Below are 24,103 nucleotides of genomic sequence, written 5' to 3' on the forward strand. Positions count from 1 at the left end.
CAGTGGCGATCGGAATCACTCGCGATCTGAAATGTTCGGGTGACTGAGAAATTATAAAATGTACTGATTATGTAATGACGTCTACTGCGGCTGGATCACGCTAACTATTATGGCTTACTCACGCGAATTAATCAAACTTTCTGCAGTCCACGTACAGACCAAAATATAAATGAGTTAAAATGTGGCGATGTTCATTAGCGGTAGAAAGACAGTCGATGGTTCATTTGCTCGCGCAGATGAGAACCCACTCGCTGGCGTCACTTTTAAAAAAATATCAAATGCAACGACAACAAAACGTGGACATCGCGACATACACTGCGCAGCGATTCATGTTGAGCGCGGCTACTTAGTGTCTCATGCTGTTTCGAACAGTACACATCGCGGATGTCGCTCTAACACCTTTGCGATAGATTCTCAGTGTTATCTTTCACGTTGTGCTACCCATTTCGGGGTTCAGTACACACATATCTGCCACGGGTGGAAGACGACAGCGACTGATGTGTTCACAGTAACTGGGGGCCTACGGCTATAGACTAACGTCTGAATATTGCATCTGTGATATTAGTCGGCGCTTAGCTTTACATGGCCTTTAATGAAGTGGGCAGAACAAACCTGCGCACTCTTATTGGGAATCCAGTTTTCTGGAGCGATCGCTGCAACGCAGGCACCCTTTCTATCGTCATCGGTCAGAAAACAGAACGTTTTCACTGACATATAAAATTTGTTCAGGCTTGCACACTGCATCCTGGCTTGACACAGCTGTGCTCGAGTTCATCGGAATGATGTTACCTGCATAGAACATCGCAACACAAGCAGCCGCAGTCAACAACGAATGCTGAAACCCCGCAAGCACAAGCTAAACCGCAAATTTTCTGGGGTGTTTTTCGGTGAACGCACTGTGTTGCCAGAGGCCAGCAGGCACTGGCGAAACCTTCTATATTAATTACCGAAATAGCTCAAGTCCCGTTACCTGATGGGGACAACGCGTCACGAAAGGCTAATGTTTTCAATGTTTTCAATACAATAGTCGGTGTACTTCTTGAAGAGGTTATTTTGCTGCAGTGCGTTGTAAAGCAATATGGCAAATTTCTGTTGCGGTTCAATTATTTCTAAACTCCGTCACTGTTAAAGGCCAGTAGTCATACCATGTTGATGGTCTTTCACACGCAAAAAAAAAATGGCATAACCACCGAACTCAAATACAACGTAACTCTCACGTGAGCATCTTTGAGGTTGAGCGATAAGTACACAGCTCAAACAACGCAGCGAAACAGGCATGAAATTTTTAAAAGCCGCGGCTCACGTATGTCCCAAGGCGACGAACACTTTCAGTTGAGAGCACAAATCTCAGTGGTGAGGCTCCAGTGAAGTGAAGTTTGTAGGTACGATGCGCCACAGTGGATTTGCGTGTTCGGATAGCGAATCGGTGTTCGTACTCATCCAAAGCGCGAACGCCCGATCCGATTCGCAACTTTCACCGCCTAGAGAGGGCGTTAGTGCAAGCCCAAAAAAAATTTCATCAAGGAAGTGCCTTATGCACCTTAATATGCAAGGATGGATCAAGTGGTTCAGCGGCTTCATATTCACAACGAGAGTGGGAAAGGGCTGCGAATAGGTTCCTAATAGTACATCAACAGGCCCTGACGGCATCCCAATTATGCTGATGAAGAAATTAGGTCCCCAGTCTAAGCAGGCTTTGAGAGAGGCAGCGAGCAAAACAATAATCGATGGTGAAGTCCCTGATGGGTGGAAACTTAGCATAATGAGCATGATCTATAAATGAAAGAGGGACAAAGCTGACAAACAGCTACCGTCCTATAACAGTGACATCAGTGGTTTACAAGCTGGTGATGCAGATTATAAAGGGAAGACTTCAGGCATGGATAGAGGATGAAGCGGTTCTGGAGGAACTGCAAAATGGGTTTCGGAAACAAAGTAGGTTGGAAGGCAATGCATCGAAATAGCAGAAAAGGAACACAGGCACCTGTGGCTAGCATTTTTGGATATCAAGGGAGCATACGATAGCGTGGTTCAAGGGGCCTTGTGGGGAATAGTGGACACACTAGGTGTGGAGGATGGAGTCACTAAGCTGTTAAAACATATCTATAAAAGTAACAAGGTAGTTATAAAATAGAGAAAACAGGTATCCGAGCGCACAGATAAAACGGGGACTTAAGCAGGGCTGTCCTCTGTCACCCTTGTTATTTAGGCCTACAAGGATTAGAGGGAAAATTAGAAGGAAGTGGACTTGGCTTCAACCTCTCTTTCGTCAAACAAGAAAAATTCATTGAACAGGCACTACCAGCATTGATGAACGCAGATGATAAAGTGCTAATGGCCGACAACAAGGAAGATTTGAAGAGATTGATGGACATCTGCGATAATGAAAACGATAAGTTAGATTTGAGATTCAGTAAGGAAAAATCAGCAGTCATGATTTTTTAATGATAATGTAGGCAGGGAGCTGACGATACAGGAGGTCACGCTAGAGATAACGAATAAATACAAATATCTGGGCGTATGGATAAGCAACGGGACTGAGTACCTAAGGGAACACGAAATATATGCAACGACTAAAGGAAACAGGAATGCAGTGGTGATGAAAAATAGGGCACTGTGGAATTGCAATAGGTGTGATGTTGTGAGAGGAGTTTGGAAAGATGTCATGGTTCCTGGTCTGATTTCGGCAATGCGGTCTTGCGCATGAGGTCAGAGGTGCAAGCAAAATTAGAAATTAAGCAACGTCAAATAGGTAGGCTTGCTTTAGGAGCTCACAGGAATAGACCAAATCTGGGAGTATAAGGTGATATGGGATGGACATCATTCGAGGGCAGGAAAGCTAGCAGCATGATAAAATTTGAGGACTGATTGAGAGAAAAGGGGGAGGAGTGTTGGGCTAGGAAGGTTTTCAGCTATTTGTACATGCGGAATGTCGATACAAAATGGAGGGAGTAAACCAGTAAATTGGTGGGTAAATGCTTAGAAAAGAGCAGGGGGCCAAACCAAAAGGAACTATCAGTTAAGAAGAAGGTGAGAAAAATGGAGACCAACATGTAGAGAACTGGCATGATTAAGAAGTCCGCACTGAGGATCTATCGAACTTTTAAGCAGAAAATTGCCAAGGAAAGGATCTATGATAATACTCGGGGGTTTATCGGACCAAATACGAAGGGGTAGACACGGTATGCAGTGCGTGTGGAGAGGAGGAGGGAACTGCCGAACACTTGATAATGTTCTGTAAAGGGCTTCACCCTGTAGTTCAGGATAATGGTGCAGAGTTTTTCAAAGCACTAGGGTTTAGGGGCAGGGAGGGCAAAATAGACATTAAGCGGGTAGAATTAACTAGAAGGAGGTTATTTGATTGGTGGCTACAATCAAGGCACAAGTAAAAGTTAAACTCTTCGCTGCAAAGTGCCTGTGCTTAACTTAACCATTAAAAAAAGACATTTAGTTTCTGTTTACTAAGTATTACGGCTAGGTGGCGTCAGCCGCCACCCGATCTAAAGGGTACAGCCATATCAATCCATCCATCCATCCATCCATGGCTGTCGTTTGGGGGATCCGCCACTAGTATGCCCGTCACTTCGAAATGCGTAGTATTTTCGGCTGCAGACACCGTGTTGTCAAGGCTTTGCTCAGAAGGTCATTGGCCCCCGCTCTAGCACGTATTAAATGCGGAGCATTTCCAGGCGAACTTCGGTGACATTGAGCGTATCTATCTATCTATCTATCTATCTATCTATCTATCTATCTATCTATCTATCTATCTATCTATTTATCTATCTATCTATCTATCTATCTATCTATCTATCTATCTAACCGCCAATGACTTTTAGCTCTCCTGGCTGTTTCGATAATGGTATCGATACCAAACTTGGTATGGCATAACATGACTGTATGAAGAACATATTTGAGTAGTCATAACATGAAAATCATGACATGTATGTCATGAATGTCATGATTTACTTTTAATGGTCCTGCAGCTCTTGCGGTGGTTTCGTTCACATGGCATGTTGCAAAGCGACAGAATATAAAGCGCCAGCGAACCGCCAAAGTGAGGCCGACTAAACCAACGTTGGTCAACGATATTATTGGCTGGCTGCGGGGGCATCACCCAAACGACAGTTACGACGGATGCCTCGTGGCGATGCCACCATCTGTGAAAGTTGCGAATACGTGCGATGTGCGCTGACGCGCGTTAAGGCTTTCACGCGTTCTGGTGGTTTCGGTTGTTGAGGATCGGGTAGCCTGACATCTTTTGAGTCTATTTGCATCTGTTGTCTTGTGCTGGTTTACTTTCAGGGATCATCAAGGCATCGCAGCAATGTCCAGGAATTTTCCTGGGCAAGGCAGTTCGGCATGGTCAGCCTCTCTTCGATCAGATGCGATACCCCTCGATCAATTTCTATACAACGGCGTAAGCAGCATTCCTGTTGCACTGGTGCTTTTGGGTGTTGAATCAATCCGGTTGAACAACCCTAAGGTGATTCAGGAGCAGCTTCGGGTGATAACCTCTGAGTACGAAAGCATCACCGAGGTACGACAGTTTGGCCGCGGAGGTATCGTGTGCCGATTACCAGACAAATATTGTGTAGAGAACCTTCTGAAATGCTCATCATTTGCCTCTGTACCGGTGAGTGCATATATCCCACCCCATCTTACACGCACCAAAGGCGTTGTGTGTGGAGTTGATTCACAACTAAGCCCATCTGAGACGCTTGAGAAACTCTCCTTGGCCTGGGTGATAGCTATCTACCGGTGCAATCGAGTAGTAGCCACTGAGTCAGTCATCGCAACTTTCGCCGGAACATCGCACCCATCTGAAATAAAAGCTTGGCCTTGTTATGCCTGCAAGTCCACAGCGAACGGCCGTGCCTCTGAAAAAGGCAATCTGTGTCAAGGCCAGTCCGCCTGACGCGATCAACAACTCAACGGCGCCTCTCTGGCGTGCACGTGCAGTGAGTCAGCCTCGGCAAGCGACCCGTCGAGTAAACAACTGGCGTCTTCATGTCTGGGGGTCTGACGCATTGCGCGGCGACCCCATTGGAGGAGTCTGCCCTGACGACCAGCGGCGCTTTTGATTGGACATTTTGATTGGACCCGGTGCAAATAAAAGAAGTCCTGCGGCGCGTCGCGATCGGGTGGTCCTAGGTGAAAGCTGACATGTGTGTCATAGTGGACCCGTTTGAGAGCAGACCTATGTGTTAGAGAGGAGAGCTCGGCTCTTCGAGTCTCTGTCGGCCCCAGTGCCGAATTTGTAACTCCTCTGTATATATGCTGTACATAAACCTTGTTTAACTCACCGTCGTCTCGTCCGCTCGTCTATCAGCTCTGCGCAGAAGCAGTCGAGAGCTGAGAAACCTACGCTACCAAACGGCTGCTGACCTTCCCTGCGGAGTTCGAAGCAGTGGCGCCTTCGGGGCCGTGTTGGCGTCACCGTCTTTCGTAAACAGTGGTTGCAGCGGTGAGATTTCGAGGCGCCCTTCGTAACGTCGTCGGAGGCGCGCGTCGCAACAGCCTCTAATATTCAGGGTGGAACCATCAGCATCTCGTCCCCTGCAATGTAAAAATTGCTGGCGTTTTGGCCATATTGCTGGTGGGTGTAAATCTGGAATACGGTGTTGCATTTGTGGTAAGGGTCACTCACACGCTGATCGCAAGGTCCAAGCTGAGAAGTGCTGCCTCTGTGAGGGTGCTTATAAAGCAGATTATTCCAGTTGTCCCGCTCTTTTTCAAGAGAAGCAACTGTTGAAAGTAATGGACAGGCGACGATGCTCACGGAGAGAAGCAATGGCAGTTAACAAGGAAAGGACACAATAGTATGCTGGGATCGCCAATCAACAAAATGCAGTGGCAGATGCTAGCTCTGCCCAAACAATTGATGCTGCAGTAGAAAAGGCAGTATCAAAAGCAATGAGCAGGTTATTTACCAGCCTCTCAGAATGTCTGCATGAGATAATGAACGCTCAGTTAACTCAGCTGATGAATAACTCAGCAGGTCCTCCTCAGTCAAGTTATACAATGACATCTCAGCAGGAGGCAGGATGCAGCATGAGAGGTGATAGGGTGCTCAGAAGACCCTCGGAGCGTTAATAAGCCTACAGAGAGAGAAGATCACATCCCTGTTATAGTGTCAACACTGACGTTGAAATCGATTCGCGTGCCCAGAAACGTATACCCGATCTCCCTTAAAGGTTGTTTCGACTGTTGGTATATCCCACCATTGAGCCGTTAAAAGTCTTGCAGCGGAATCGTGATTCTATTTTTACAGCATCCACAGATTTATCTTGTCTCATTGTTGGAAAACAACGAATATAGTATTGTTACAAGAAACTTAGTTTCAGATCATTATTTTCATTAAAAAAATTATAGATCATTTCGTCTAGATCGATTGTCGGGAGGGTGCGGGTCACTTACTTTAGTCTCTACCAGATTTTTCCACAAGACAAAAGTAACACTCCAGCTTCTGTCGCCGGAGTACGAAATTTTAATAATTTCTTTGAGTCTTCCTTCATGCAGAACATTTCACACAGCAAAGATATATTATCCGTAAGGGGTTCATGACACAAACCTTTTGGATAGTCTAATTTCTATTAGCGGTAATCATGTCCTATTGGCGGAAGACTTAACTCCCATCACATAACTTGGGACTTAAAAACAGACTCGTGTGGTACGCGATTATGTGACTGGTCTTAGGGTAGTAGTCTCACTTTTCATAACTCAGGTATCCCCACGTTTATCAGAGGGATGTCATCCTCATCTTTAGACTTGACTTTTTCGGGATCAGGCCTTTGCCTCTCATCTTGGTCTACTGTTGACACTGCGACTGATTGCGATCACATTCCAGTGATATTTGACATTGTGTGCCCACTAATATATGTTCCTTCTAGAAAACTCACGTGCATAAATTACAGTATTTTTTAAAAGTAGCTTGCGACGCTTCATAGAGTCTCTGTCAGAAGCAACGGTAAAGCAAAAAGCATTGAGAATTTGTTCAGTTATACAGGAGTCGCATGGCAAAGCAGAATTTGAGCTTCAATCAGTTGAACAAAACCTGTGTCGCGATGATGGAATGATAACTGTACTCGGTATTTAAGGCGTAGAAAAGCTGCCTGGAAGAAGCTGTTACACAATCAGTGTCCAAAAAACTGGTCAGATTATAAATTCATTACAGTTACTTTTAAACATACGATGGCTAAAGCAAAGGCAGAGTATGATAAAAGGCATTCTGAATTTCTTTCGAAATCCAATAACAAAAGAGCTCTATTTGGATATCTGAGACATAAGAAACTAATTCCTGAAGCAGTAAATCCTGAGTCTATAGTTTTATCGCCTCAGGAATTGAAGCAGTCATTGGAAAGCATAGCTCAAGGTTTGGAAAAGCGATTTTCGACCAATTTTCATTCCCCTTCAGTAATCTCGCGATCAAGTGACAGCTTCACCGAAATATCGATGGAGGAAGTGTCAGAGGTTATGAGAAAACTTCCTACGGCGGCTTCAGGCTCGGGTGAAGTCACTTCAGCAATGCTGCAAATGTTATTCAATGAGTCACGGGAGGATATGCTTAATGTAATAAATTATACGATAAGAGAAGCTTGGATTCCGTCTGACTGTAAAATCGCGAAAATCAGACCTGTTCTAAAAAACCAGGTGAAGGTTACGTTTTGAACAATATCAGGCCAACTGCACTAACGTACAATATCGTCAAAGTAATCATGAAAAAGAGTAGTGCACGTTCGCATAATGAAGTTTGTAGACAGAGAAAGGGTTGTTCGCCTATGTAAAATTGAGTTCAGGCAGGGATGTCCCATATGGCAAGCGCACATCGACCTAGAGAGTCTCATACAACTGGCGCGGTTTCAAGGGCAGTACGCACACTCTTAGAAAATAGGTTGGTATATTGACTATGTACAAGCCCGTTACTTGTCGCAGAATCCACCAGCCAGCTATGAAAAGTAACCGCAGGGAAAGGCACTACCTCGTTGTGCTCGTAACAAACACTAGCCCACTTACTAACAGGCTGGTTAAAAGCACTACGTCGTTGGGTAGTTAAAATTACTACCAAGTTAGTGAGTGAATAGTGTTGACACGAGTGGTTAGTTCATTACTAAATTGTTTGTAACCCCCGCAAATTGAGGTTTACGCCTATTTTGTTAAATGTTCGTGTGAGTGGCCATATCACGATTCCATTACAAAAGTATAGGATAAAAAAGCGAATTGCAATGGCCCTCGTAAATTATTAATGGCTTTCAATTACGTCATGTAACTATACTGGGGTAAGTGCTCATTACAGCAAAATACTTAAAAAGAATTGGCGACGTGATCATATGATCAGATCAGATTCACAAATGCATGAATCTATGTGAATCTCATATGCTCATATGAGTCCATATGAGCATATGATTTTCATACTCACATGATTATATGCTCATATGAGTATAAGAACTCATATGAGCGGATCACGACAACACATGCACAAGTAAATCTTCAAAACTTGGACATAGCAGAGTTCTACTATAGCAGCAGCTTGAAGACTATATAAACCCCTACTTTGGGACCACACACCACGTACTGGTTAGCAGTCACAATGTTTATAAGGTAATTGTTGTTTTCTATGCATCATTATGTCCCCTTCCATTTACTTATGTGTGGGTCCTTACGTAGCACGAAACTTCTATTCCAATGTAGTCAATAAAATCAGAGCTTGCCCATTGTCCCTCAATACTTTTTTTTTTTTGCAAAAAAGTATTGAGGGACTATGGCTTGCCTAAATATTGCTTTAGATGTCACCATTGCGGCAAAATATACTGCGGAATCTACGAAATATCTGGCAATGTAGGTGGCTTAGTAGTTGCTTAGTTAAAAACACTAAGAAAGGTTCTCTGATTAGTAACGGCTAAAGTTACTGGCTGTACTAGCTGGTGGCTAGCAGAAGAATGCCGCGAAGGTAGTAAAATACTCCAGAAACTAGTAAACACAAGCGTTTATTAACTGATCACTAACTTGTTTTCTAAAAGTGCAGCTCTAGTTATCTTGGACATAACAGAAACGTATGATGGTGTCGAGCATATTGATATGTGGGGTTTAACGTCCCAAAACCACCACATGATTATGAGAGACGCCGTAGTGGAGGGCTCCGGAAGTTGTATCCACCTGGGGTTCTTTAACGTGCACCCAAATATGAGCACACGGGCCTACAACATTTGCGCCTCTATCAGAAATGCAGCAGTCGTAGTCGGGATTCGATCCCGCGACCTGCGGGTCAGCAGCCGAATACCTTAGCCACAAGACTACCGTGGCGGGGCCGGTGTCGAGCATAGTGTACTAGTCAGTCGTCTTAGAGAAATCAATTTGCCGGATTATTTAAAAGCGTAGATTACAAAATCTTTAGGAAATAGAACATTTTACTGTTCGCAAGATGGTGTTACGTCAATACTTATAAACAGGAAAAAGGAGTTTCCCAGGGCGCTGTTCTGTCTCCGGCACTATTCAATATTTTAATAAGCTAGATCCCATGCACTGAGAATGTTAAGACGTATGTATATTCTGATAATATCACGTTTTTTTTTCGTCAGCTCATGACAGTCACGCCCTCTATCAAAACCTATACGACAGCTCTCTAGTATGGCGAAACCACATCGAATATATTGCTGCAAAGATAGTTCGGGCAGTTGGCTTATTGCGGAGGATAAGCAACAGGAGATCAGGAATGCGCAGAGCCACGTTTTATTAATATACCGCATGTATGTGAGGCTGGTTATAGAATTTGGATGTGTCTTACACTCCGGGGCACCTGCCTATAAGCTGCGTCATCTTGTTCTTATGAAGAAGCAGGCACTGCGCATGTGTTTAGGGCTACCTAAACTTGTAGCGAATAAAGTTTTATAATGGAAGCTAGAATTCCCTCACTCCTCACCAGATTCAGAATATTGACTGTACAAATGTACTTAAGGGCATTTGAATCTCCTTTAAGGTGTACAGAAACAGTTTTTATTACGCAACCTGTTTTATTTTTGATCGTCGTTGGCCTAGATTTCACACACCTCAAGTGAAGTTTGTACAATCTCTTCTCGACCCACTGTCCGCGCAAATTAGGGAGGTTCCGTCAATTTGTAGCTCGACAAGTTCTCTGTCATCAATACACTTTGATGGCATTTTCATTAATAGTGCTAAACACCTGCCGGGTAATTTGTTAAGAGCTACTTTACAGGGCTACCTGCTAGGAATGCAAACACATGTCATCATTGCGACGTGCGCTTCACAGAGAGATGAAAAGAGTGGCTTCGGCATATTCTGCCCTGTTCTAGAGTGGTCCTTTTTCCTATGAATCCCAGATTACACACCTATCTTTAATGCAGAATTTTTAGTTGTAGTATTGGCCCTTCTAAAGCTGCCAACATCAATGAATTCCGCCGTAATAATAACAGACTCCTTGTCTGTCTGCAGTGCGCTCACGGCATCCGGTGATTCGAAAGCATTAGGTGAATTCAACTCCCTAGTACCGAATCACTTAACCCAGGTGTGATTATTATGGGTGCCGGGGCATAGAGGCATAACTCTAAATGAACAGCTGATGCCCTAGCGAAAGCGGCGTTAGATGGACCAGCTATCAATATTACCCCTACAACAGCCTTTATAGTAGCTTCTAGACTTCGGAGGCAAATGATGATGCGAGAATTCTCTACACCATCTTTAAAAAAATTCTCTGGATTTCAACCATCTGATGACACCCTGGAAAACTTCCTCATGTCATAACCGATGCCTGGATGTTTTAATCACTCGATTACGCTGTCGTGTTCATCCATTAAATTTTTATTTGTTTAGAGAAGGCTTGACTCCCTCCCCACTTTGTTCTTTTTGTCGAGAAGAGGAAACTGTGAAGCACTTTTTGATCTCTTGTAGAAAGTTTTCAACATTAAAAAGGGTATCACTAGAAATACCGTTACGAACCCTTGGCTTAGCTCTGACAACGTCAAATTTACTATCCCTAGGTGCACATACCCTAGAGCACAGTAACGGGAAAGTGTGCGAGACCGTGCAAGATTTCATTGCACAGTCTAAAATATTTACTTAATAACCTCAATACCCAAAGGTTCTCAGCTAACCAATGTAGGCTATAGAAAAATTTTCTTTGATATCAATCATTTATTGCTCATTCTGTAGGAACTAATTCGTCTAAATTTTTTCTCAAGAATAATTTTTAAAAATCAATATTTCTGTTAACTTTTTCGCCGGTATTTAAATATATGCATTTCTTATTTATTGTTTTTGTTAAGCTACCCGATTCTTGCCCGATCCCCCAGGGTGAGTGTAAGCCACAAGTTTAGGATCTACATCTACATTGGTCATCGGTGGCGCCTCCGAACGGAGAGCGCATTTCAGAGATGGCAGCACCGTCGCATCGGAACAACCGCAGAAAGCTGGACAGTTAGGCCTATTGAGTGTGTGTGTGTCCGTAAGTGCTTCTGTTTGTTTATGTGCGACGAAAAAACGACAGCCAGATGCCCGATAACACCTGAGCCGCGTGTGGTTGCTTCGGATGTGACTCGTGCGACGGCGTGCTGTCGTGCTGCGTGGACCCACTATGCGGGTCCTGGAGTGATTCATCCCCGGCGAGTGATATCTCCCGGCCGCGGCTGGAATTGACAGAAAAATCAAGATGGCCTCCGAGACTCAATTGCCCCCGGCTGCTGCGCCGGACGCCGATTCGGTGGTTGTGTATAGCACGAACGCGGTGGAAGAACGGGAGATCACCGGTACGTGTCCCCGTGCTGTCACGCCCATCGCTCACGATCGCGTCTCGCTGGCGCCCCTGTCGAGAATCCGGAAACGCCTTCCTCGAAAGCTGTCCCCTGCGGGCTCCGCATGGGTCTGATCGCTAATTGTTGCTCGTAACTCGCCGGTGTGAACCGTTCCCCATCGCATGCCCATGAAACCCAGTGCTCTAACGGGCCGGTCACCAGACGCGGGTTTCGAAGCTTCCTGCAGAGCCGCATTCCGCGACTCGTTAAATAGGGCATTCGAAGTCACGGTCGCGACTCTGATGCAAGCACAGCGGGGAACCTATCGTCTGACCTGCCGATCAGATGCAACTTCCCGCGTAGCTGACACCTCCCTATTTGCAGTGCCAGGGAGCGCGCTTTCTGACGGGCCAACGCGGCGTAAATCGCTGTACCGTAAGCCTATGCAATCGCTATGCATGAAAGTGACGAGCACTTCGCTTCGGGTGCATGAATTACTAGTTCCCAAAAGCCCATCTCTCGGTCGATCTTGGACCGTTTTGGATAACTGTTTGAAACAAATGATGCTTGTTCTTGGCTACCGCCTCTGTGAGAATCGAGTTAACCTGTGGAATTTTGTTTCCTTCACGCGCTTCGCAGGGCAGGCGCATTCCGTAGGCCGAGTGCTTTGACACCGACTACTAGACGAACAAGAGTCGCATTAGCCGATAAACAAGTGCGTTCGAGGATACCGGAGAACACTATTGTGATATAGAGGGTCGTTCCGCGAGAGGTTTTTTTATCGGAGTGAACAATTCTCTAGCTGTGCCCCTTTCGAGGGCTCCGTGAAAATTGATGTGCTGTTCCGATGGTTTGCAACTTAGCGTAGTACGTTTTGTTTATCGGACATTACACAATGATCTAGGAGCGTGTGTAACGTGAAGCAACTTCGCCTTTGAGGGTTAGGCCGTTTCTTTTCTCGCACATCGAGTACATCTCGCACAATGGGCAGACCAGGTAGGTGTCGAAGCACCCCTTGCGCCTAATGAAAAAAAAAAAAAAATGTGCCGATTAACATAAAGTTGCGATTTGCCTGTTGTAAAAATTATGGCTTCGCCGGTTAAAGTACCGCTTTGCTGATGTGACCTTGACTAATCGCTGTTTACTTTCTTCCTTTTCAGTCACAGAACGGGCACCAAAACCGAAGCCACCGCCTATTGATGTGAGTAAAAGAGATACACACACCCATACCTATAGTGAGTTTTGCAGTAGCATCCAATGTGTATCATATTTCATGGAGTTTCTGAAAAATATATTTCAGTGTCGCATTGCTTGCTTCTTGTCTGGGCACATACTAGCATAGTCTATAAAAATGAACACGAGAAATGTGTGCACCGCCCATAATAATGTAAAAGCTGCTGATCATGTTTCACTCGTTTCTCTGGCTCGGCCACTGTCCTAGTACAGTATGCCCATAAGGTGTTATTTTGTGAATGCCAAGATCTCAGCTGCTGCCACAAGATACCTTTTTATAACTTGGATATGGAATTTCCTGCTAGAAATTTACAATGATGAGTAATGCAGAGAGGTGACATGTCAGCAAGACTCGTAGAGAACCAGATGCAGGCAGAACGAATGGGCCTACGTGATACACTCTGTGCACTTAGCGCGTGCAAGTGTACAATGTTTTTCTTCTCGAATCGTATATCAAGGTTCAAGCAGAATTGGGGGCCTCGTGATGAGATTCTGTGCTGGGGGGATAAATCGTATGGTAATGTGTTTTACTGCCATCACGTTTGACTGCTGCACATTATTCATCATTGATGCTGCATTGTTAGTCTCCAAAGCAGTGCATCTAGTACATCATCAGCTCTCACTGACGTGGCAGCCCATAATCGTTGGTCGTAACCAGTATTTCACTATACACAATTAACGTGACCTTCTGTCAAGGCATGAGGTCATGCCATTTTTTATGTATACGCAAGCACTTTACTAGTGTTATTAAAGGTCTGCATTGCTCAAGGAATGAAACACGTTTATTTAACACTAAGTGAAGCACATACTTTCACTTCCATTACATCAAATTCGTGTCAAATCGGAATAGTGTTGGCTCGTGCCCTTATACCACAGGAACGATCACCTTTAACACTCTCATTCGAAGACACACTGTATGGTCATTTGGAGCTGTAGCTTAGACCAGTTGTTAAAATTGAAGGCTTTATGCTTCATTTTGGCACTACTCTATAGCTTCATTCATGGCTACGTACAGTTTGTGCTGAGAACTGTAAGCAGCCTATAGCGTAATGTCAACGTAAGCACTCAGTTCAAGATTCAGAAACCATACTTGGTTGTCCTGTTTGTGTGACTTTTTCAAAGATCTTAGATCTTATCACTTCATCTCGAACACTTGAGTTTGCACTCTAATATAAAATTCATATATCGGCACAGCATTCAGTCATTCTGGACAGAAATTACAGTCTCTCCGATAATGTGTGCAAGATACTGAGTCCCCTATGTTGCAGTATTTCAATTATTTTGCCGAGCGACTGTGTATCAGTGATCATCAGGCTGGCATTTGTGCTATTATGAGAGAATTATTTTTACCTAAATCGCCGATATTCTGTTGCAACCACTGCATTGTTAAAATCTTCCAAAATCACCAAAACACTCATGTATGCATGCACACTATTTTTAGGTAGCCACCAAATGAGGTTCAAAATGTAAGCATCATCATGGTAATTTACAGTATAGCGTTCTTTACACTCTATTTGTGCATTCCTACTTAACCCCTCTATGAAAATTTTCTTCGGTTGGTGATTAAGAATATGCATGCGTATGTGTAGACCTGTCGCACGTGTATACGTACAAGCAGCCCATAAGATGGCAGGCTTTTCCTCGATCATAAAGAAATATTGACCAGTAGTATGCATGGTCAGTGTTACCATAGCTTGAGTTTAGGCATGACACCTCTGAAGTGTTTCAGCACCACTTTATCTCAGAGGTACTGAAAGTGATGTGTGCCCTTGTCATATTTCACTTCTGGTGAACATTTATGGCAGTGTTCGTACGGTGTTGCGGGAAAATGCGTTGGGATCGATGCCTAGCACCTCCACCACTGAACTGTTACGGTTCAAGGTCGACTGTGCTTGTTTATAGAATTAGATCAGGTGATGGTGGCATCGATCAATGCCATGCAATGAAGTCATTTTTTAAAGTAGCTCAATGCTTTTACCACCATGCCATAGGTGCACTCCTTAGCAGGCAGAGCAGAACACCTTTCAATATGTTCATTATTCAAGCTTTCAAGGATTAGAATGCTTGGGTCATTTTTCGAAGTATTGATAATTTACTGAAGAAATTCCTTCATCAAAACAAGGCACTCAAGTCACTTAACTCACTTCCATGGCACTAGCTGGGTGTTGTCAAGTCGCTATTATACTGTTTTTTTTATCGATGATGATTATTGCCAGTCAATTTTTTATTCTTATTCAGTATTTAAAACAGCTATTTTGCAAGCTTTCAGTGACGATACTGTTAATACTTTAAACATTATATAATTTTTTTTGCTTGGAGGCCCCTCAATACAGCAGTTTACCTGTAACGATTATGGTGTGTGCTGCCGAAAGGCATTCTGCAAAGGTTTTTTTCTATGTCCTTTGTAGCCATGCCTTATAATAAGCTCTAACCTTCATAAAATAATGTTGTGTAGTTATTCTTGTGTTTTCATTTCACTGAAATTGGAATTGTCAAATAGCTTGCTCCATTCATTCTGAACTTTCTTTATGAGGCTATAAATTTTAGGAGACACATTTTTTTCTGACATCTCTTTCACTTGCTCACAGCTGGTGGTGTCATGTCACTCATGTTTCTCAAGTGACCTTTTTTTTTTCTAATAGAGTTATTTCCAATTCGCTTGCTTTGTGAGCTTTTTTTATTTTATTTTACATTCTGGTCTTTTTATTTTTAACATTTGTAAAATGAGGTCAATGTTGTAAAGGTACCTTCTGTTAAGTTCTGCATGCAGAGAATTTTGAAGGCAGTTTAATTTCAACAGTCATATTAATTGTGTGTGCATATTTTTGCCATTCCATAGAAGCCTCTGAGGCAGAATGCTCCTTCCCTCAAAAGTTATCACTTGATGTACCCTCTAATATGGTTTATTATGGCCTGTGAGCTTGTGCTGTTCATTTTTTTTTTTCTTGCCAGATGTAGTCAGGCTTTTCAAGACCTCAAACACTTCAAAAATCAATGTCGTCCATCAAGTACGACATTCTCTGACTTTTGAACACATTACATGGCAGTAAAACTGTGGCATTACATTGCTGTGAAACTCTGCTCACATTGACCCTTGCTATCTCATCTGCCAAGGGGGCACCGTCAAGTGTCTGTCACTACGTGATGAATGTAGCTTTAGTAATTAGTTCTCCATTTCCATCTTTAGTTCTTTGCAGCGAGTTGCAGAAGGAAAGATGACACACCAACATTGGGCAATAGGAAAACTTTGGTATGGAGTGGAAACTAAGTCCTCGTAAATGATAGCACTTAATGGAGAAGTGTAAATGAGCAAGATAACTGATAGTTTGTAAAAGCAATAGAAAGAGCCCCAAAGAGGGGAAATGCAGTATGTTTTAGCAGATTTTTTGATGTTGTAAGATGAGCTTCCTAAGCATAGTTGTGGATATACGTTAAGATATTAGAGATAAGCGTTTGTCCTAGCCGTGATGATTGTGTTGGGCATCTGCTAAGGCTAACTAACTTGTTAAGTATTGTTGTAGACTTCACTGGTTGGTTTGCAAGGGATGCAGAAGTATATATGAAGCAACCTGTTGACTATTTATAAGCGTATTGTATTACTTAACAAAATTCGATGCCAGGTAATTTGTTCATGTGTTTAAATAGCAGAGAGTGCAGTTCATAGGACCGAAACAAATACAAATGCAAGGGACAAACACTTGTCCTCTGTTTCATTGTTGAAACCATGCTATCCAGTATTTGCAAATATTCTTTTACGTGGCTATAGAAGATAAACTCTGTACAGGCCACGAATTCATTGTAAACACTTGTTCATTCAGTCGGTCTGGTGCATCTTGTGTATGCACTTCAAGCAATGAATAGTATTTTATACTCTCTAGTGGTGACAAGTATTGTGGCCTGGCTTGCACAGACACATTGGAACTGCTTGTGGGCAAATGTGTTCAAAATTTATAGTTTTTTTTGTTCCGAACTCTAAAGCATGGACCAAGGATGTGGATGTGACTGACAAAAAGAAGTATGCATTTTTTAGTTATGGAGACCTTTCTACATAACCGAGCTTGTTCAGTTGCCATTCATGCAGGTGGGATTTGTATATTTAACACGATACAGACTTTGGCACTGTACTTCTGCTTGTTTAAAAAGTGCATTATCATAAAGATGACATAGAAAAGTGAGAGATCTGTATGTCGGCCTCGGCATCACTGAGCTTTGACTTTGCAGCTACTACAACCATTACTATTACACTTAAGTGATATATTTTTTCTTAGTAATCACAGCAATATCAGTTATATTTCATTTTAAAATGCAGTCGTCTACTGAGAAAATTGACAAAATAAAAGAGAAATCTCTAATTTTTGGTATCTCTGTAGCACTTTGTTTGGCTATAAACGTTTTAGGAATATTATTAACTGTGACATCGTAAAGGTTATATTGCAATATCATGTGTTGTGCATTGTAAACAGCAAAGAATCTGTCAACAAGAATAGAAATTTCAAATTTACATTTAATAGAACTTTGCCTATTTGTTTAATAGCTCAGCAATTTTAAAATAAAATTTTGTGTTGCTATTGAAATTTTGTACAAAAAATTTCTTCACAAATAGCTGTTTCCCAATCTTTCGTCCCTCATCCGTCTCGGTCTAAAAAACTTGCTCTAGATCATGTTTTGACTTGCTCACACGAATCTTGCTAAGTTGTAGTGGTGGGTTATGTTCATTTTAGTTGCTGAGCAATTATTTCTTCTACAAGTTTAGTTTTGCTGCATTTCTAGCACCTTCAAAACACATATTCAAAAGCTTTTCAGTGGGTTGCAATACTTTGCGCGAAATCTCTTTACAGAAAGGTCAAATGTAAGATTGTGCCTAGCATACTTGAAGACCATTGAGCCATGCCTGTATTTGTCTTGGAGAACTGCCAGTACCCATAGCATCATACTATTCTGTAACCTGTACATTGCTGCTTCCGAGGAAACCCAGTATAAGTGTCTACCTTGGTGGTTCAGTGCTTACAGTGCGCGGCTGCTCATACGAAGGTCACAGGTTCGATCCCAGCCATAGCAGTGGCATTTGGATAGAGCCAAATGCTTGACGCCTGCTTGCTGTGCATCGTCGGTGCACGCTAGAAAACACTAGATGGTTGAAATTTTTTGCGCCCTCCTTTGCATCTTGCCTGATGATCATGTGGTTTTTGCACGTGAAACCCCAAATATAATTTTTTCCTCTAGAGGAAGCTCTGATTTAGAAGGCTGATAGGTCGACAGTTTGGCAAACTTGAGAAGACGCACACGCCCACACACTAACATACAAATCGCAAGACAGGCTTTGGCCAGTCTTCCATTCGTTGTATACTTTCAAATGAATTGCTGCCGCCTGGTGTCATTTATGCAATTCATGTTAGCGTCTCTATTTTGGTGACTGTATCTTTGTGCAGGTTACCGCAGCACAGCAATACCAACAGCCGGACAACAAGACGCCCACGACGGTGCAGCCGCAAACGCCTGGCAGTTCAGCCTACAAGAGCAAGCTGGACAAGGAGAAGAAGATTGGCCACCGGCGTGTCGACGAGGAGGGCCAAATCACTTATAAAAAGGTAGGCATGGACTTGTTTGTCCTTTTTTTTTTTTTGCTGCAGTGGCTTTGCAGATCTCAATTGGCACTTATTGGACTACCTAATAAGGGCAAGAGGATGGCATTAAATGCACAAGGACTATTTTTCAATGATGAACTTCGACTGTCAGTATGGCATATACAGACAAAAGCTGCATTGCATGTGCAGTAGCTCCTCGCAATATTTAGGAGTAGTTTCACTCAGAAGTTTCCAATAACTGGTGTATCAGTGCCATTTTGATTTTTTTTTCAAAACCATCTAATCACTGTTTCTCAAAGATCTATCATGATTACAGTCTGACCAAAACTTTTCTACAGGCTGGGGATGTGGGATGGAGGCAATGCCTTTGCCTTGTTGAGGGTAAACTGTCGCGAGTTAGCAGGCATGTCTTTCATGTCCTCTTCTTGTTCTTGTCTACCTGCGCGTTTTAATAAACTTCTTTCTTTTCACGTCAACGTGCCCAAATAGTCTCTAGAGTCAGCTTAACCGCTTTTGTGTCGTGCGCAAGCTGGACTCATCCACACGCTTATGGTAAAAACGGCTAAAGACGAGCTCGGCGCTACTTCACCGCTAACTTCCATACTAGTGCCTTCCATCTGGTGCTTTGCTGTGCTCTGGCAAGTTGCAGCGTGCATCCTGTTGTGCAGCGAAAATGGCGCTCCCTGCCCACGCAAGTTTGCTTGGGCAGAGTAGTTCAAACACACAAAGAAAAAAAAATCATGCCATTTTCGGTGAGAATACTAGGTAACAATGCCACACAAGTGGCGTCAGGGACAAGTGCTTAGCAATGCAGCTCCTTACATGAATTTATTTTTTCATTTGAGACGTGCTACAGACGTAGAATGTCTGAAATGGCATTGTCATGTGTTCATCTGGAATGAAAACCATAGATGTAGCCCTATTTGCGTTTAAGCTGCACATTTGGTACTAACTCGTGCTAGTGAACTATGGCACACTTTTTTTACTGATTGGCTACTGTGGTAAATTTTATGGAACTTGTTTCTTAGCCAAACAACAATCTAAACCGAAAAGCATTGGGGGTGGGGTACATTGAGATCACATGTGAAAAGGACTGTGTGTGCTTGCGTAAGCATGTGCGTGTATGCATACATGTATACACAGCGCAGCATTCTTGAAGTGAAGCGTTCTATTCTTTTTCTTCGCACAAACACGCATATAGTATGATTATCTGGATTGATAGCCACGGAAGGCTAGTTTCCAGTCCAGTGTTCAAATTCGGAGTTCAGTTGCAAAGTTTTAACAAATCAGCATTCAATCCCATGATAATTAAAACAAACATAATTATCATAAACAAAGTTTTCCATAAAGTACACCTAGGTGGTCAATAGTTTGTTAGATATCCTGGTTCGCAATAAAAAACTATTTGCTTGACTGCTTAAAGTTGCGTGCGATCTTAACCTCTAGGGCTAAAATATTCCAGATTTAAGTTCCTGTGAATTCAATTAGTTTTTCACCGTTTACATAACACTTTGGTAAATTCAAATTGTCTTTTAGAGCATGTCGTATACTCCGTGTTTGAAAGAAAGATATATAACAAAGAATCGGGAAGTTTGTGCACATAATATTGTTAACTGGAATTGATATTTTGTGATTGTACAAAGCCTTTACCAATAGCACATGCTGTGTTTGCAAAATGTCATGATCTATATTATTGCTACTGTGTTGATTACTAATCATTTTCAGGACCCTTTTCTGTAACTTTTGTAAAGGTTGTATGTTTGCCTGGTAGGTCACGCCCCATGAATCTAAACACTACCCAATATGGCCATGAGAAAATGTGTAGTAAAATGATTGCAGCATTTTTGGAGGGAAATATTGCGTTGCTTTAATGAGGTAATAACAACCGCACGCGATTTTCTCGCACATGTTCTGAATATGCTCTTCCCAATGTACATGGGTGATGTCACGAGAGATTGACAGGGGTCGAAAAATTGATATTTTAGATTTGATTGTTTATTTTATATTTTGTGCACATACCACCCAGCAGTCTGAAAAGGAACTTTGTTTTTTTTATTAACTGCATAGTTTAGGAGGGAAAAAATATTGAACTTATTTTGTACATAAGGACCAATTTCATTCCTTGTTTTTTCAAAAGTTAACGACGATATAAAAACACAAATATTAGCTAGGTGAAGACAATTTTTTTTCTGGTAAATGTACGCGTAATGAAGAGCAAAGCAGCATTGTTAGGAAGCTTGTATGCTTAAGCAAACTGTTTCTGAAAAATGTCTAAACAGGTGACATTTTTTAAAATTTGCTTGATACGAGATTTTTTTCCCTCCTAAGCTAAATCAGCTAGTGCTTCATAACTTGGTGACCTATTACAACTTATTGTATACAATATCGCCTGTCAATACCGTAGCTGTACCTTAAACACATATTTTTACAATAGGTCTCAAACTTTCAAATTCATCTACAGTAAAGCCTATTGAAAAATCACTATTTAAAAAATACCATCTTTGGTTTGTCTTAAAATAAAACCTTTCTCACAGATGATAGAAATAGAATATTAAAAATATATCGCATTATTTTATTGTGAACGGCAATATTACGGGTGGAAGTTCAAGCTTTGCGAGCATGCACTTAGGCGATAAACACATGAGAAATCGGGGGAAAATATTGCATTTTATTTTCCAAAGGGGACTTCTTTTTTTTGTCTGGTGTGCAGTTGATTCTGCAAGGTTAGATTAGTCTGTTTTTTCAGTAAGTTCAGTACAGCTGAGTTTGCTGGCTGAGGAAATTGTTGCCTTTATTTAGACTGAGTCTTAGGAGTAATACTATTTAGTGATGTACATAGTAGAGAAAATAATGGAATTCTCACGTCTCTTAGCTGGTGAAGCTCAATCAATGATTATGTGTGACAACTCTGTCATTCATGAAATGCTTGCATAAGCAATTAGTATAGCACTTTGATTACTGACATCAGTGTCTACTGAGTAGAAAGGAGCTTGTTAAGTGTAGTTCAAAAGTAATACAAAATGATGATTGTTCTTTGTGTATTTTTCCAAGTGCTTTATTTACATCTTCCAAGAATTCAGTGTCTTAGGCTATTGTATCACTGAAATGCGCAATAGTAATTTGGTATTTTTATGCTAAAAAGGATGCCCATTGTGTTCATTGTATCCTCCTTGCCTGCCTTTACATCAGTGCCACCGGGCCACTATATGCACTACTTCGAAAAAAAAAATGTTTTTTTCAATATTTGATGGCTTGAATGTTTATTATTTGTGGAGTTGTGGTACCCGCAAAAAATGAACATGCTTAAATAATATGGTCAGTTGTATTTTGAGGCAACCAAGATTAGCATGTAATCAGTGTTGTCTTGTTCTAATACAAATTTCATCAGTTTATATTTTCAAGTGTATCTGTGTAATGATGGGCATTGGATGGGATAAAAAATTTGAACAGCTTGCTCTAATGTCTAGGAAAACCTTGATTCCTTTTTTTTTTTTTTTTTGAAAGGGTCCACAGTAGCTAGCGCTAAAATGAAAAAAAAAAATCTACCGAAATGAAATATCTGGAGTCAAACAAAGGTTACGTCTCCTGTCCCATTATTCAGGATTGCACCACTGGTACAATGCGAGACCATGTAGCAGTATGGAGTTCCTATTTTTAATGCTTACTATAGCCGTTCCTGTGTAGACTGTATACCAGTAGGATGAATATAATCAATAAGGATGGATGTCATGGCAACACTGCTAAGCAGCACTCTATCATACGTGTTTTCTTCCTTGTTTTGTTTCCTGGGAGAGCTTGTCTGTTTATTTGTGGCATCACTGCAAACAGATGGTATCACTTCCGATAGATCTTAACATGCCGGAAAAATGTTCCTTGAGGGCCGTGCCGCTTATGTTTCATTCAAGGCACGGGTATTTTTTCTCTTTGCATTTTGCCTCTGGAATTTTCCTTTTTTTGTTCTACTTTTATTTTTCTGCACTTTCTATTTCAGTTGCTACTTAGTGCTTTTTCTTCAAGCTATAAAAAGCTAGTTTATTTTTGTGGTTTTGCTCATCTGTTTCAGCAGCACTACTTCTATAACTCGATGTTGTCGTGCGACATTGCAGTAGATGGCGCATTTTCGTTTACTCACTTACCTGTCCAGAAGCTGTAGGCTGATATTTTACAGTCTAGTTGGAAAAGAAACTGCCTCAGCTCTTCGTATTGGCCGCAGTTCTGTTTGATGAAAAATTGTTGTACAACCGGCAAACATTGTGTTCATTTAAATGCCAGGATAGATTATTTGTACAGCTAAACTATCCAACTTGGTTATTTCAGATATAATATACTACTTAATCGTAAACTCTAGTAGGACTTCTGGTTTCAGTGTTTAATTGCTTGGATATCGTGTGATAGACTATGCTGAGGTTGGTTTTCTCTTTAATAATGTGGTGAAGCTAACTTGTGTCAGGATAATGGAGCTCGGACGTGTTCCTTGTAAACGAAGGTTTAGGTACCAGAAACGCTGTGTAAGTGTGTACGTGTTTGTCTGTGTACATGTTTGTGTGTACGCATGTGTGTGTGTGTGTGTGCATGTGCGTATGTGTACATTTTATTGGTGTTGTTTGTTTGCTATAAGCTATGTATTCTTTTCAGGACCAGTTACATGGTAACAGTTATATCTTCTTTTTTTTTTTCATTTTCATGCGGGGCAGATATGGCTTTGGTGGCACTGTTCTTGACCTGCTTTTCTTGTTTCTATGCTTTGCTGAATAGTAGGAGATACTATTTAATATATGAATTGTGCAAGAAATAGAAGATGAAAAGCTACTGAGAGAACATTTTGCTTGCTTGAAGGTTCCATGTTGCCGCACCTTCCTTTGAGTTGTTCTTGCATTGTGCTGTTCAACATTATCATGTTGAAAACATTGGACAGCGGTGTGGTTTTTACCGTATCAGTGACCTGTATTTTTTTTTTCCCTCCCTCTTCCTCAGATTCAAACATCACAAATTATAGGTTCAATTCAACTAGGCATAGGTTACGCTGTTGGCAGTTTGGCGTCGAAACCAGAACGTGATTTATTGATGCAAGACTTTGCCATGGTGGAGTCAATCTTCTTTCCTGGGTAAGCTTTGTTGCTTCTTCTTTCTGTGTATCTCACATTATTGTCTGTGTTTTTCTAGTCTCTGAATTGCTTTTGTTTGAGTGTTTAAGTATATATCCTAAAAATGTTTTCCCGCATTTTCTGCAGTTTAATAAGCATTTCTAATGCACACATTTGTCGTTCACTAACCTTTGATGAGATTTTCTTGTATTGTTGGATGACGAATTTTGGTTCAGGACATCGTCACTTCAGCTTTTGTCCATAATTTTACTGGCAAAGATGGGTTGCATTCTGTTCTAAGATAGTGACAGACTGAACCTTATTCGTTTGCAAAAGAATGTGCTTCCATCAGGAATACCTTAACATAAAAGCTTAATATAAAAATACCCCAATGCAAGAAAATATTCTGAAATTTATGACATTACATCGTCATACAAGCACGAACATTTTGTAGTTAAGA

At 41.8% G+C, this 24,103-nt stretch overlaps 1 protein-coding gene across 11 annotated transcripts in view; it reads left to right on the forward strand.

Annotated features, from left to right (window-relative positions):
• The first annotated feature begins 11,389 nt into the window (after positions 1-11,389).
• Positions 11,390-24,103, forward strand: part of LOC119172807 (phosphatidylinositol 4-phosphate 5-kinase type-1 sktl) — a 93,008-nt gene continuing 80,294 nt past the window's right edge. For 10 of the 11 annotated variants that reach the window (XM_075893460.1, XM_075893458.1, XM_037423955.2 and 7 more), the window contains exons 1-4: positions 11,390-11,756; positions 12,902-12,942; positions 18,404-18,562; positions 23,534-23,664. In XM_075893460.1, the coding sequence (XP_075749575.1) occupies positions 11,660-11,756; positions 12,902-12,942; positions 18,404-18,562; positions 23,534-23,664 (428 nt within the window). In that variant the 5' untranslated portion in view covers positions 11,390-11,659. Of the gene's footprint in view, positions 11,757-12,621; positions 12,738-12,901; positions 12,943-18,403; positions 18,563-23,533; positions 23,665-24,103 lie in introns of those variants that run through there. The other variant, XM_075893459.1, reaches the window with a different exon arrangement.

Source organism: Rhipicephalus microplus, chromosome 4 (genome assembly GCF_043290135.1).
Source record: "Rhipicephalus microplus isolate Deutch F79 chromosome 4, USDA_Rmic, whole genome shotgun sequence".
NCBI classification, from domain to species: Eukaryota; Metazoa; Arthropoda; class Arachnida; order Ixodida; family Ixodidae; genus Rhipicephalus; species Rhipicephalus microplus.